Source organism: Centropristis striata, chromosome 14, assembly GCF_030273125.1.
Source record: "Centropristis striata isolate RG_2023a ecotype Rhode Island chromosome 14, C.striata_1.0, whole genome shotgun sequence".
Lineage (NCBI taxonomy): Eukaryota > Metazoa > Chordata > Actinopteri > Perciformes > Serranidae > Centropristis > Centropristis striata.
In genome coordinates this window covers 2,650,708-2,664,000 of record NC_081530.1, presented here as the reverse complement: position 1 = coordinate 2,664,000, position 13,293 = coordinate 2,650,708, and the positions used below count along the sequence as shown (strand labels likewise).

The following is a 13,293-nucleotide window of genomic DNA, read 5'->3' as shown; positions in this document are numbered from 1 at the left end:
GCATGCCATGCAATATTATTTTTTTTTATTACTTTATTGCAGGTTATGAAATTACAAATATTAACAGCTTCATCACATATTCAATTCATCCTGCCACATTTATGCATTTTTTACAAGAGGCAATGCCAAAAGAATAAATAAATAAGTAAATAAGATATTCATTTTTAATTGTTTGCTTATTCAATTAATTGTTTCATTAAGGAAAAGAAAGAGAAGAAGAAAAAGAAAAAAACAAAAACATGCTATGCAATATCAGTCAAAAATATGTCTAAAAAGCTTAAACATGCCACAAAAAATGAAATATTTAGATATATTTTCAAAACCATGCCGCCCTAAAGCATCTGTTAAGTTAATCTGTCATTTACACTCTATAAAGTTGTATTTAAATCCATTATTTTTTGGATCTGTGTGTTTTTAACTTAAGAATGACAAATGAACAGAAGAATTAGATGATGCATCATAGATATGATGGCATCTTTTCATATCTGTTGAGTCCTGGCTTGCAGTGTTCAGGATGTGATAAATCCTTTCACAGTGTAAACCAAACTCAAACACTAACTGGACTCCAGTGTCCATATCACTATTATAGTCATAAAGCTATAATATTAGGGGAAACACTGGCACACTGAGAGAGGCTCTTAAGTTATGGATTATTATAGGCACTTGGTGTAGTTTACGGGTTTTGTGTGTTGTTAAATATCCATAAAGGCCCGTGGAACCGAGAGCTTTTTTCTTAATTGTGTTAGATTAAATTATAAACAGAAGTAACTGCATCAGAAATAAGTGGAAAAAAGTCACTCTGATGGCAGTTTTTCCCCTCCTGCTTTAAGAAAATTAAAATTTTTAAGAGGGAATATGGAGCTAAATGACTAGTTAACGCTGACATGTTGCAGTGCATGTGAGGTCATGGTGAAACAGTGTGGACAAGAACTGCAAGTCCTCCAAAACAAAACAGTAAAACTCCAAGCGAACCTATAAATGAAATGTGCCTTTCTGTCTTTCCTTCATCTGTCTGTCTGCACTCAGCACACACACACACACACACACACACACACTTTACACAAGCACAGGCACAAACCACAATGACACATCCCAGTGAGTGTTTCAGCTTTTCTTGTGACAATAATAAAATCCCGGGCCAGGAAAAAAGTAGAATGACCAGTAAAAGACACGTGGACAGACAAAACCTCCATTCAAAAACCATCTTTTTAAAAAAAAAAAGTTCTCAACCTTGGGGTCGCGAGATGATTTCTGGGGGTCGCCAAATCATTTTGGAAGTCAGCTCTGTCTCCACTGTGTTAAAGTGTTCATGTGTTTTCGTCTTTTTTTGGTCATTTTGTGTCTTTCTTTAGTCATTTTGTGTCTTGTTTTTGTCATTTTGTGGTCAACTTGTGTCTTTTTTTGGTCATTTTGTTTCCTTTTTGGTCAATTTGTGTCTTTTTTGGGTCATTTTGTGTCTTTTTTGCTCAATTTGTTTCCTTTTTGGTCATTTTGTGTCTTTTTTGGTCATTTTGTGTCTTTTTTTGGTCATTTTGTGTCCTTTTTTGGTCATCTTGTGTCTTTTTTTGGTCATTTTGTGTCTTTTCTGGTCATTTTGTGTCTTTTTTGGTCATTTGTTTACTCTTTTTGGTCATTTTGTTTCTTTTTTGGGTGATCTGAACTGTGCGTGTGCGTGAGTGGGGGTTGCGGACAACATGCATGTTAAATTGGGGGTCGCAACTCAAAAAGGTTGAGAACTACTGTCTTAGACGAGTGGAGGGCATCTAATTAAGATGCATTATCTTCCTAGTTTGTGTTTTGCTGTTATTTTAGTCTCGCTCTACAGAAATACCAGCACTGAGGTGGTGTTGGTAGGCAACTGATTTCGGTTGGCTCCAGGTTAAAGGTGAGAGTCATTTGTCTGAATTATTTCCAGCTTGAAACCACCATCACTCCTGACATGCAGTGTTAAGACAGCTGCAGCCCTTTGTGCCAATGGGAAAATGGCCCACTGATTATTTAGTGTGTCAAATTGTGTTTTCTCTGGAGCACGAGGGTAATTATGTTGACAGGACTTTGTTAGCAGCTATCGGGTGGTTGCAGGGTATCGCTGTTACAACATTGATGTTGGCATGTCTGTAGGACGGTTGGTTGAATTGCAAAAAACATCATAATAAGATTAATAAATGTACTACTACGGGATTATGTCTGAAAACAAAAGTAAAGAAAATTAATAAGTTTAATGCAAGAAATAAATCAGGTGAAGTTACCTCATCCAATCCTGTTTCACGTATCCAGCTAGGGTTATGAATCAGAAATGTACTTTAAACCATGCGCTTGTGAGTTTATTTATCAATTTCACTCATTCATTTTAGTGTCACCTTCCAGGAATTGCACATAATTATCTATTTAATTTCCCCTTTGGTCACTTTGGTGTTATACTTTTAATTTAAGTCAAAGTAAACTGACAGAAATGAAGCCGTGTACCTCTAAACTTAACCATTTATCAGGCAAAGAACTATATTTGGTAACTTCAGGTAATATTTCGAGAAAAAAGTTGCAAATTTACTAGATTAAAGTGGCAAATCTACAAGAAAAAAAGTTGCAGATTTAAGAGATTTAAAGTGGGAAAAAATAAACTTTTTTCTCCCAGATTCACCACTATAAAGCCCAGCTAATTATACTTCCCTCCTCTTCACACCTGGCTGCAGCAGCAGCAGGATGAATGAAGCCAGTTTGAGACTTATCACTGCCGCTGACATGATCCTGATGGACCGCAGACGTTCTGGTAAAGGTTACCCCGATAGCACCACTCACGGCCTGATGAAGAACATGAACATTACACGTGAGCGTCTGCTGACCCTCGAGGGCCAGACGGAGTGTTCCCTGCATCGCCGCTTGATTTCCAGGGAAACCTAGAGCGACGAGAACCAGGAACTCAGACCAAAACTGAAGAGAGTAGTTAGAGCGACAGTTTGTAGTGTATGGTGATTGTGCAAATGGGGTCATTGCATTTGTGTTCTCCTCTGTTTAAAAAACAACATTAAAATAAACTAGAAAAATTCCTCTGGGGAAATTCTGAAAGGTAACTGTAATCACATCAAAGATCAAAGGCAATCAGATCAAAGCAATCAACAGAATTAACTGACACCTGTTCCGGCATAGTGACAGCAGAGGTGGACAGACTGGAATTTCTGGCCTCGAACAGAAAGCATTTTTGGCAAAACCATAATACCTATCATTGATCCGACTTCACTTTGAGCGTCCTGAGTTCTTCCTGAACGTCTACATATGTTTGTGTTTTAAGAAAAATGAAAAAATAGCTTTGTTAGAGCGATCTAAAAAAACTGTTACATCTCCCTTTTCAGAAATCTTCCTGTGTTTGTAATATGGGAGCCAATGAGGCTGTTGGTGGTGTTGGTGGCACATCTGTGCGTCCTACGCCCAAACTATAACTCTGACAGCTTTACCAGAGGATTGTGAGGGAGAAGACTAATTTTCCTACATTTCTATGTATAAATTATTTCTGTAGAGTGGAATTTGCGGCCTGGAGCGCAGTTTTCAAATTTATTTTTTGACAATTTTTTCTCTCCCTCTACACTCTGGTGATGATGTCACACACTGTGACACAAACATTCCATGCAATACACACCCATTATAATCTCAGAATTTCTCCAAAAATGATCATGGTCATTGAACAGGGATTGATAAAAAACTATATGACCTATCGAAACGTGGATTAATACACCGATACACAAGACTTGTGTCTACTGTTTAAAGTTTAAATGGAGTCTCTAGGTGAAATTATGCCGGAGAAGTAGACATAGTTTTTCTCAATTCAGACCTGGGCCTGCACTCATTGGCCACTTTATTTCCTTTCCTTTTCTTTGTTTCTACTCTTTCTCTTTGTCCCCCTCATCCATTAATATGTATTAATGTTCTTAACTCTTTTTACTCCTGCTATACTCTTTGCTTTCGAGTCACTTCCCTCCACACATTGACACTCACAAGTTGCCTCTTGGCACTAAAAATCTGGCTGAGTTGATTATCTCTGCTGGATGTATTTCATGAATGCTGAGCTCACAGAAAGCGCTATGCAGATGGAGTGACAGACAGGGCTGTAATTCTTCATCTGTATGCGGAATGATAATGATTTTGACCCTGGCCTTGGGTTAGCCTTGTCTCGCTCAGCGACGGTTACCGCTGAGCTACAGACAGCAGGCCCTTACCTCTGTGTGCTTTTAACCCCCTCCTGATGGACTCAAGGATTTGTCATCAACACGCATATTTTGGATTTACAAACGCAGACTCCTGAACCCCCTGCTGACACACAGTTAAATGCACAACTGTTCAAAAACACGCAAATGAACAGTAGGAAGACTCAGCTGAGCAGACTCTGAGCTTAGTGAAGCGCACCGAGGAACATATTTGTTTGATTCTGTCTGATCATTATAGTGGTATGTACTGTATATGCAAATAAGCATGGTGCAGTAGTAAAGTATGCAAATAAAACTACTTATATACAGGGGAAGACAAGGGGAATGATAGGACGTATGATACATTTACAACAGCACTAAGTCCATCCTCACTATAAAACATCAAAATAGAACCATGACTATCTGAAAAGCTTCTTTGTATATGACATCAAACATCAGCCAACTGTCAACATGGAGGGCAACTGAAGGCAGGCTCTGTGACTACTAACACTGCACCGCAAATGCTTTGGATCTGAGCTTCTTACAGCTGATTCAATCGATCAAGAAGTACTTTTGAGTCTGGAAATAGTTATATAAAGTGGTATATAACCCTAACCCTAACCCTAAAAAAAACAACTTAATTTTTTAGCCACGATTAGATTTTAACAGTTTCTCCAGACCTCTGGGAAAGGTTCAGGTAGAAAGACAGCTAAAGTTAGCTACGGTGGCTAGCTGCCTATAATCTAGGACAGTGGTTCCCAACCTTTTTCTTGACATTTTTACCATTGTAAACTTTGGCGACCCCTCTATTGTCCATTGCTTCTATGAAGCCGAACTCAACGTGACTTTCATGGTACCCTCCCTTTTTCTTTTTGAGATATTCAACATTTTCGTCTCCCTGACGCTTCACCATTTTTCCATTAGCTCTGTGTTTCTGTTGTTAGGTGAGGTTACCGTTAGGTGAGGTTACCGCTAGGTGAGGTTACCGTTAGGTGAGGTTACCGCTAGGTGAGGTTACCGCTAGGTGAGGTTACCGTTAGGTGAGGTTACCGCTAGGTGAGGTTACCGCTAGGTGAGGTTACCTCTAGGTGAGGTTACCGCTAGGTGAGGTTACCGCTAGGTGAGGTTACCGTTAGGTGAGGTTACCGCTAGGTGAGGTTGCCGCTAGGTGAGGTTACCACTAGGTGAGGTTACCGCTAGGTGAGGTTGCCGCTAGGTGAGGTTACCACTAGGTGAGGTTACCGCTAGGTGAGGTTGCCGCTAGGTGAGGTTACCACTAGGTGAGGTTACCACTATGTGAGGTTACCGCTAGGTGATGTTACCACTAGGTGAGGTTACCGCTACGTGAGGTTGCCGCTAGGTGAGGTTACCTGTGTATACTGCAGGAGGGATGTTACACATGTCCTTATTCTCACGATATAGCCTTTATTTTTAAACTTCTTTATAGTGATTTTTCTATTTAAATAAATGAATAAACATTTAATGTAGCCCTTATTTTTGTCCCACTAATGAATTAAATACTGACTCATCTATATTTAACACATTAGATTTATTACATCCCTTAAAATCAAGAGGGCTTCGTGACCCCCTGTGGATCTTTGGCGCCCCCCTGGGGGGTCGGGCCCCCCCTGTTGGGAATCACTGATCTAGTACTCAAAAATTTTGATACAGCAAAATATCAGAACATTATTCCTCGTTGATGAGAGGCAGCAGCATCTGTATCGATACAGCACCAAATGTTGTGAAGGCAGTGTTGGAAAAGATCCATCACCTATGTCGCAGTGCACCTTAAAGCCAGTAGGTGGCAGCAAAGGCCAATCCACATTACCCAAGCAGCACATGTCTTATATTACCATATTTTATTTGAATTTATTTATTAGTCTGCGATTAGAAACAGTATGGATATATATGCACCTGAATCTTAAGTTTTTTTTAATTGAGCTGTTGTTGTACAGAATAAAAAAGAGCATGAATATCGATATGAATCGTATCGTGAGGCCATAGTAGCCTGATGTCAGCAATAAAAAAGATAACTTTTACTCACCCAGCCAGAAATAAAACAAGGTTATCAATACGACTTTGGTTCCGAAGTCGGGAACGCACCCACAAACAAAATGGTTAAAGTCTTTGTCTCTGATTTAGTTTAGTTTAGTTTAGTTTAGTTTAGTCACGTCTACATCGGAAGAATTGGTCAAGTTTTGGGAAAACCCACTTTTCCTTATTTTCTATAAAATACATCCAATATGAGTTTTAATTCTCTGATGATACCTGTTGTGTGGAGGTTCACCAAACCCTGCCATCACTACCCTGTAGGCACTTTCTCTGTTTCCAATTGTTCTGTCCTGAATCTGAATTCCCTGCCTCATAATAGTTACATGATTGCTAATAAGCTATATAGTAGAAATATAGTGATTGTAATGGTATTAAAAGAATACTAAAGAATGGACAAAGTTCTATAACACAGTTCATGATAAACATTAAGGCCCTGTAATATCATAGGAGTATATTAATGATGTGTTTGTGTTTGAGGATAAAGATAATAAAGCTAAATATCAGCATGGCAGTGTAAGAGTCGTTGGTTCTTTCCGTGTCGTGACCTGAATACCTCACCGTTGAAGCCCGGCCAGCCGCTCATTAACATTCCGATACAACTCTAATCACCACTGTGTGTGCGTGCATTTGTGTGTGTGTGTGTGTGTGTGTGTGAGACACAGAAACACCATGCACGTGTTGCTCTGCGAGTGCGGACGCAGTGAAAGTGTGTGATGAAGTGCCTGCCTCAGGTGATCACAGCCCAGCAGTGTGATTGGTTCCATTGACTCCCCTGCATATCTAACTATTGTGCAACTTTTGCACAGCTGAGACTCATTTTGCATCCAAGTTTTATTGATCTCGTCATGAAACACATGAAAGAACAATACAAGCACATTGTGTCAAACTAAAAAAAGCTTGCTCTGAGTCAGGTGGGAACATTTTTTTAAAATCGTTTTCACATTTTCTATTAAATGGGTCACTCTGCATCAAAGAACCTTGTTCCTTTTTGTTGAATTGCAGACAAATAACCACTTCTTTGTCTCTTTCTCTCTCCAGAAAGACTGTATAACTCCAATGGACGTGACTTGAGAAGGGCTCTGTTCTCTCTAAAGCAAATTTTTCAGGTAACACGCATATTTCACATGCAATTACTGTCAGTTTGTTGTTGCAGAATACAGTTGGTTATTGTGGCCGCAGTGCGCCTCCATGATGACAGGGATCTCCATCAACGTGGCATTTCTCTCCCAGTGTGTATCTGTGTGGGTGTGTGTAGGTCTCTATGTGTGTGTGGGTGTTTTCATTTGTTTTTGTGTGAATCTTTATTTTAAGACAAGAAGAGTGAGCCACCGAAAACACCAAGAGCTTTTTCTGGAGCACACAAACACACAGAAGAATATTTAAATATACCAACAGCAACAAAACAGCTATAAGAGAAGTTCAAGGCAGCATTTAAGTGTCGTGATTAGATTTTGCACACAGTTAAATGCCCAGAAAAACATGTGTCCAGAGCAATTAGTACCAGAAGGAAAATGCAGTCAGTTGAATGAAAGCATCCATTACATCTCATCATCCCGCTGCTCATGCATGACGTTTGTTTCTTGGTTTCAAGAGAAAAAACACAACCTCTACTAATGACATGACTTTCTCATAGTTCCATGCATATTTCTTTCATCAAAAAGGCCCCTGAATGAGGATAAATGCACCTGAATGCAACATTAATTTAGTCTAATGCGTTTGGATAGAAATCTACCTTAACCCTTTATCAGGCAAAGAACTATATTTGGTAACTTCAGGTAATATTTAGAGAAAAAAGTTGCAAATTTACTAGATTAAAGTGGCAAATCTACAAGAAAAATAGTCGCAGATTTAAGAGATTTAAAGTGGCAAATCTGCGTGAAAAAAGTAGCAGATTTACGAGAAAAAAGTGGGAAAAAAACAACTTTTTTCTCCCAGATTCACCACTTTAACCCTTAATAGGACACTCATTGAAATACTTGCAAATTCCAAATTTCAACCCTAGAGAATATTGGAGGATATTACATACTGCCAGAATGTGTAAAAAAAACATATGAAAATAATATTTTGAGAAAAAAGTTTACAAGATTAAAGTGGCAAATATACAAGAAAAAAATGTGCAGATTCGTGAGATTTAAAGTGGTGAATCTGGGAGAAAAAAGTTGCTTTTTTCCCACTTTTTTCACGCAGATTTGCCACTTTAAATCTCTTAAAACTGCGACTTTTTTTCTTGTAGATTTGCCACTTTAATCTAGTAAATTGGCAACTTTTTTCTCTAAATATTACCTGAAGTTACCAAATATAGTTCTTTGCCTGATAAAGGGTTAAAGTGCTTTCATCAGCCTTTTAAATGTGAAATGTGGTGTTTGTGGAGATGATCTGTCATGAGCAACAAATTATGGGACACATGGTTGTTGACATGTGGTGTGTGTGTGTGTGTGTGTGTGTGTGTGTGTGTGTGTGTGTGAGAGAGAGAGAGAGCTGGCCTGAACCAGTGGGGGATTGGCAGTTTGTTCAACCTTTACTCTAATCCTGCACATTACTGACATCATGTGGTGAAAAATGAAAATGCAACTTGTATAAAAAAAAAACAAGATTTAAGAGGGATTTTGTGGTTCTGTATATTGTTTGGGCTTATTACTAATTATGCTTTTCCTCTTTCTGTGTGTTTTCCCTCAGGATGACAAAGATCTGGTCCATGAGTTTGTGATGGCCGAAGGTCTGACGTGTCTCATCAAAGTGGGAGCAGAAGCTGACCAGAACTACCAGAACTACATATTACGAGGTATAGTTTCTCTCTCTTATGATTATAATCAGATACAGTATTGCAAGTATAAGTGCTGACATTAATGTTAAATATATTTCAAAAACACTGCTAAAGGAAAGACAAACAAACAAACTATACACCTATGTATAATATTCAACAAAAATTGGACTTAAAAACAGCAGTTTTCATATTTAAAAAAAAATATATTATTACTTATAAACAACTTAAAAGCACCATTTAGTTTTGCGTATGTGTGTGAGTAATCACACAGCACAATTACTTGTAGAAATAAAAATAACAAAAGCAATTTTTAACTTTTTTTGATAATATAATAGCTAGTGCTAATAATTCCATTGAGGCTGATGTGAAAACATGAATCTATTGGAGGGAAAGAGTTTTAGGTAGAGCAGGTCGCTCATATTCTCAGTCTTTTTTTGTACACTTCCTTCCTGTTTCCTGTCTCTTTTAAATGAACTGTACAGTTCTAAAAAAAAAGTGCATATTGCTCTGCACTTGACAGACATACTGCATGTATAATGCATGTATTGCAAGTGTTCACCACACATCAAAATAAGACAAAAGCAAATTATTTATACAATAACAATGCATACTTTTATAAATACTGAGCTTAAACTTCATAGAGTGAGAGGGAAACATGTCTTAACTACAGTACATATAAGACTAACAACATGCTTCTGTCATTATTATCAGAATCATTATTATTTGTACACAGAGGTCTCATTTTTCCTCACTTCAAATCTAATCAAAGAATTGGCATTATAAGCACTAAGGTGGTTTTTTTCTTTGCTGTTCACACAGCGAAAACACCCCGCTGGTCTGACGGTTAAACAGTTAGTTTCTGTCTCTGCAGGAAATCCCCCAACACCCCAGCAGCAATAAAACACCAATGTTAAGATAGTTTACAACTCTTTATTATATAAAGTAGCAAATAAACAGTCCATACATGCTTTTCATGTTTAACAAGGAAAATAGATTGAGTAAAGTTCAGTGAAAATAGTTAAAGCATTAGAGCGCTGACGCTTTGATACAGTAAATTCTGCACATATTTTCTAATCATGGCTAAAAATAATCATGCTGCAAAGAACTTGTCTGAAAACAGTATTTTTCTATAGGAAAAAGCCTGCCTTTCTCAAACGGTGAAGACAGAACTGACACAAATACAGTAAATGCATGAAAATAACAAAATGATTGCAGGAAACATGAGTTAAGCATATAATAATTGAAAGGCTTTTGAGCATCAGACACTTAGACATTTGTTCTTACTTGTTAGGGTGGAATGACTGAAAAATGCCAAGTAAACCAACGGTATCATCACTGCTATCATTGTTTTAATTTGTTTGCTTAATCAGAATGCCGTAAGGTCGAATGGAACGCTCCACAATCTCGATTTTTACAGGATCACTTTGTAACTTTTCCCTGTTGTGGAAAGATGAGCCAGGAATAAAGCTTTTGAAAGACAGGAAAAAAAAGAAAAACTGTAGAAAAGAGTAAACGAACAACTGAACCAAGTAAACCAGCACCATCATCATCATCATCATCATCATCATCATCATCATCATCATCATCACCGCTATCATCATCATCACCATCATCATCATTATTGTCACAGCTGGCTCTAAGCCATGACAAAAACGAGAGATGCACCGCTTCAACTGGATAAAGTTTAACATATTTATTTAACATAAATGATAAATGATACAATAAAATGAGGTGTGAAAGTCAGTAAGATCAGTGGTGTAGGATGTGCATGTCTGAAAAGTATGGTGTGTGTGGATGTTGTGTGGAAAATAACAGAATAACAACAAAACTCAAACTAGAGCTGCCGTACCACCCGGGAGACAGGCGTCTATCTGGAAGGAGAGAGAGAGACAGAATGAATGAGCAACAGTTTATATAGTAAACCCATCACCTGCACAGGTGTCCTCAATTGCCAGATTGCCGGGCTGGCCCGACCCCCCTGTCAACCAGCAACTTACTCCAGGCCCCACTAGAAACAGCAGCAGGAGCCACAACCATCACGGCCATCATCACGTCCATCATCACGTCCATCATCACGGCCATCATCACGGCCATCATCACGGCCATCATCACGGCCATCATCACGGCCATCATCACGGCCATCATCATCATTGTCTTTTATTTCCTTAATCAGAATGCCGTAAGGTCGAATGGAGCGCTCCACGATCTCTTTCTCCCCCTCGGCAGACGTTCCTTTATCAACACGAATGAGCCAGTACTTAGGTTCATCTTTGCAGATCTCTCTCTCCTGGGGATTGATTCGATTTTGCAGGATCACTTTGTAACGTTTCCCCGTTGTCTCGGATGTGAAGGTCTTAGCGTACCCCTCTATCTGAGCAATCTTTATGTGTGGAGTTGAGTAGATTCCTCTGCCATGTAATTGTCTTCCTCCTGCTCTGTAGTGAGTCCTGATGATGCCTCTGGCTCCATCTAAGCTGGTCCCATGGTAGGAAACAGGCCATTCTCCAGCTACAGAGTGACTCCTCCATCCATCTGGACCCAACCAGGTGTCTCCACCTGGATATTTACCTCTGACCTTCAAAGCCATGCGGTACCAACCTTTAGGGCGCTCATAAAGCTCATCACCTCTCCTGCACTCAGCCGAGTCAGAGAGATCAGTGAAGTCAAAGTCGTACTGTGGGTCGAAGAATTCTTCCAAGTCAATGAAAAATTCTTGGTCTGAAGTGTGTCGTCTCCCGAGGATGTTGTGGAGATGAAAGTCATCGACAGACAAAATATTTCCCCTTTTTGCACATCTTTTCCCATCATAGGCTTTAATCTTGTGTCCAAGAAGTGAAGATATGAGTTCAAGCTTCAGATCTGAGTCCAGATACATAACTGAGGAGGTCGGAAGCAAAGTTTCTTCTCTTTGTCAAGTTGTGTGAGCTGAGCGCTCCCTCTGCACAGAAACTTCTCTTCAACAAGTGATGATTTTTCCTTTCAGTTTCAGTTTGACTCATGCTCAGGGCGTCTACTGACAACAACTGGAAACGTGGCATTACGCCTTAGAAAGACGGATATCTTTTTTTTTTTTTTCTTGACTCTGGAATGTGGCCCACATTAACCCATTGAGGCCTGAAAAACTGCTGGGCGATTTTAAAATAAGCCTCTAATTTTCTGGAAATTCTGGAAAAATTCTGTGGAAAAAAAGTGTCAACTCTTCTACTAAATAATAGATTTTTCAGCCTAAGTAGCAGATAGAAATGAAATTCAAAAAGTATTTGAGAGCTTATACAAATACTACAAAATGACGTATCCGCTTTCCAGGCTTCAATGGGTTAAGACTCAAGATTTACCTTCTTAATCTGTTTTTAATCATATTTCTTTATACAGAGGTCTCCATGTTCTTCACTTCAAATCAGCCTGTTTATATAACAACTATAGCGGCCTTTTTTTAAATACATTTAAAACCTGAAAGGGGATTTTCTTACAGAGATCCTTAACACCCAAGCACAAAAAACACTGAAGAGGGGATCATTTACAAGTATTTATTTATATATAGTAACACATGAAGAATCAGTACATCATTTTCAAACTGGATTAAAGAAGGTTCTGAAAAAAACATAAAACATCAGAGCACTAGCTCTACATGCAGAGGTTGAGTGCTGTGTTGGCTTGTCTCATTACTTTATATCAAAGCTTTAAAACAGCAGAGCACTAAAGACAGCTCAACATGACAGACTCTCCTGAAAACACTACTGTGGTTGGTATTGTTACAGAATGGCCCAGCACCACAGATTAGCAGCCAGAAGCTGGTTACTTTTTTACAGTTGGTTTATATTAGTGACATGTTAACTGTACAGTCACCTCATTCTGGTAATGGAGCCGGTTTTATTTTTAGACACAGTGATATTAAATCCATGTGATTCACTTGCTGACCCACACTGCATAAAAGCCAACTCATATTTTTTGGCCTAAAACAGTGATTTAAGTTGGTAAAACTTGGAAATATAAATTACTGACATTTAGGGCAATAATGTAAGTTAGCACAACAAAGGAAGCCAGTTGTCTGCTCAAAAACAAGTTTGTGAGTTGTTGTTACTTATATCTTTAAGTTGGGGTTCACAACAAGGGACAATAGTTCTGATAACTCTTATTTCTTTGTTGTGAAATGCGGGAAAGCGGTGAAATTCATTAGCGAAAGCTAGCGGCTAACTGATGCTAGCAGCTAACTGATGCTCGCGGCTAACTGATGCTAGCGGCTAACTGATGCTAGCGGCGCTGCTTGTTACAGCTACAAGAGTAGCCATTAGCGTATCAATG

At 38.8% G+C, this 13,293-nt stretch overlaps 1 protein-coding gene across 1 annotated transcript in view; it reads left to right on the top strand.

The window, feature by feature from the left end:
* The window catches only part of fhod3a (formin homology 2 domain containing 3a), a 96,599-nt gene that overhangs the window by 39,426 nt on the left and 43,880 nt on the right, over window positions 1–13,293 (top strand). The window contains exons 4-5 of the mRNA XM_059349607.1: window positions 7,266–7,333; window positions 8,904–9,009. Coding sequence (XP_059205590.1) covers window positions 7,266–7,333; window positions 8,904–9,009 — 174 coding nt within the window. The remainder of the gene's footprint in view (window positions 1–7,265; window positions 7,334–8,903; window positions 9,010–13,293) is intronic.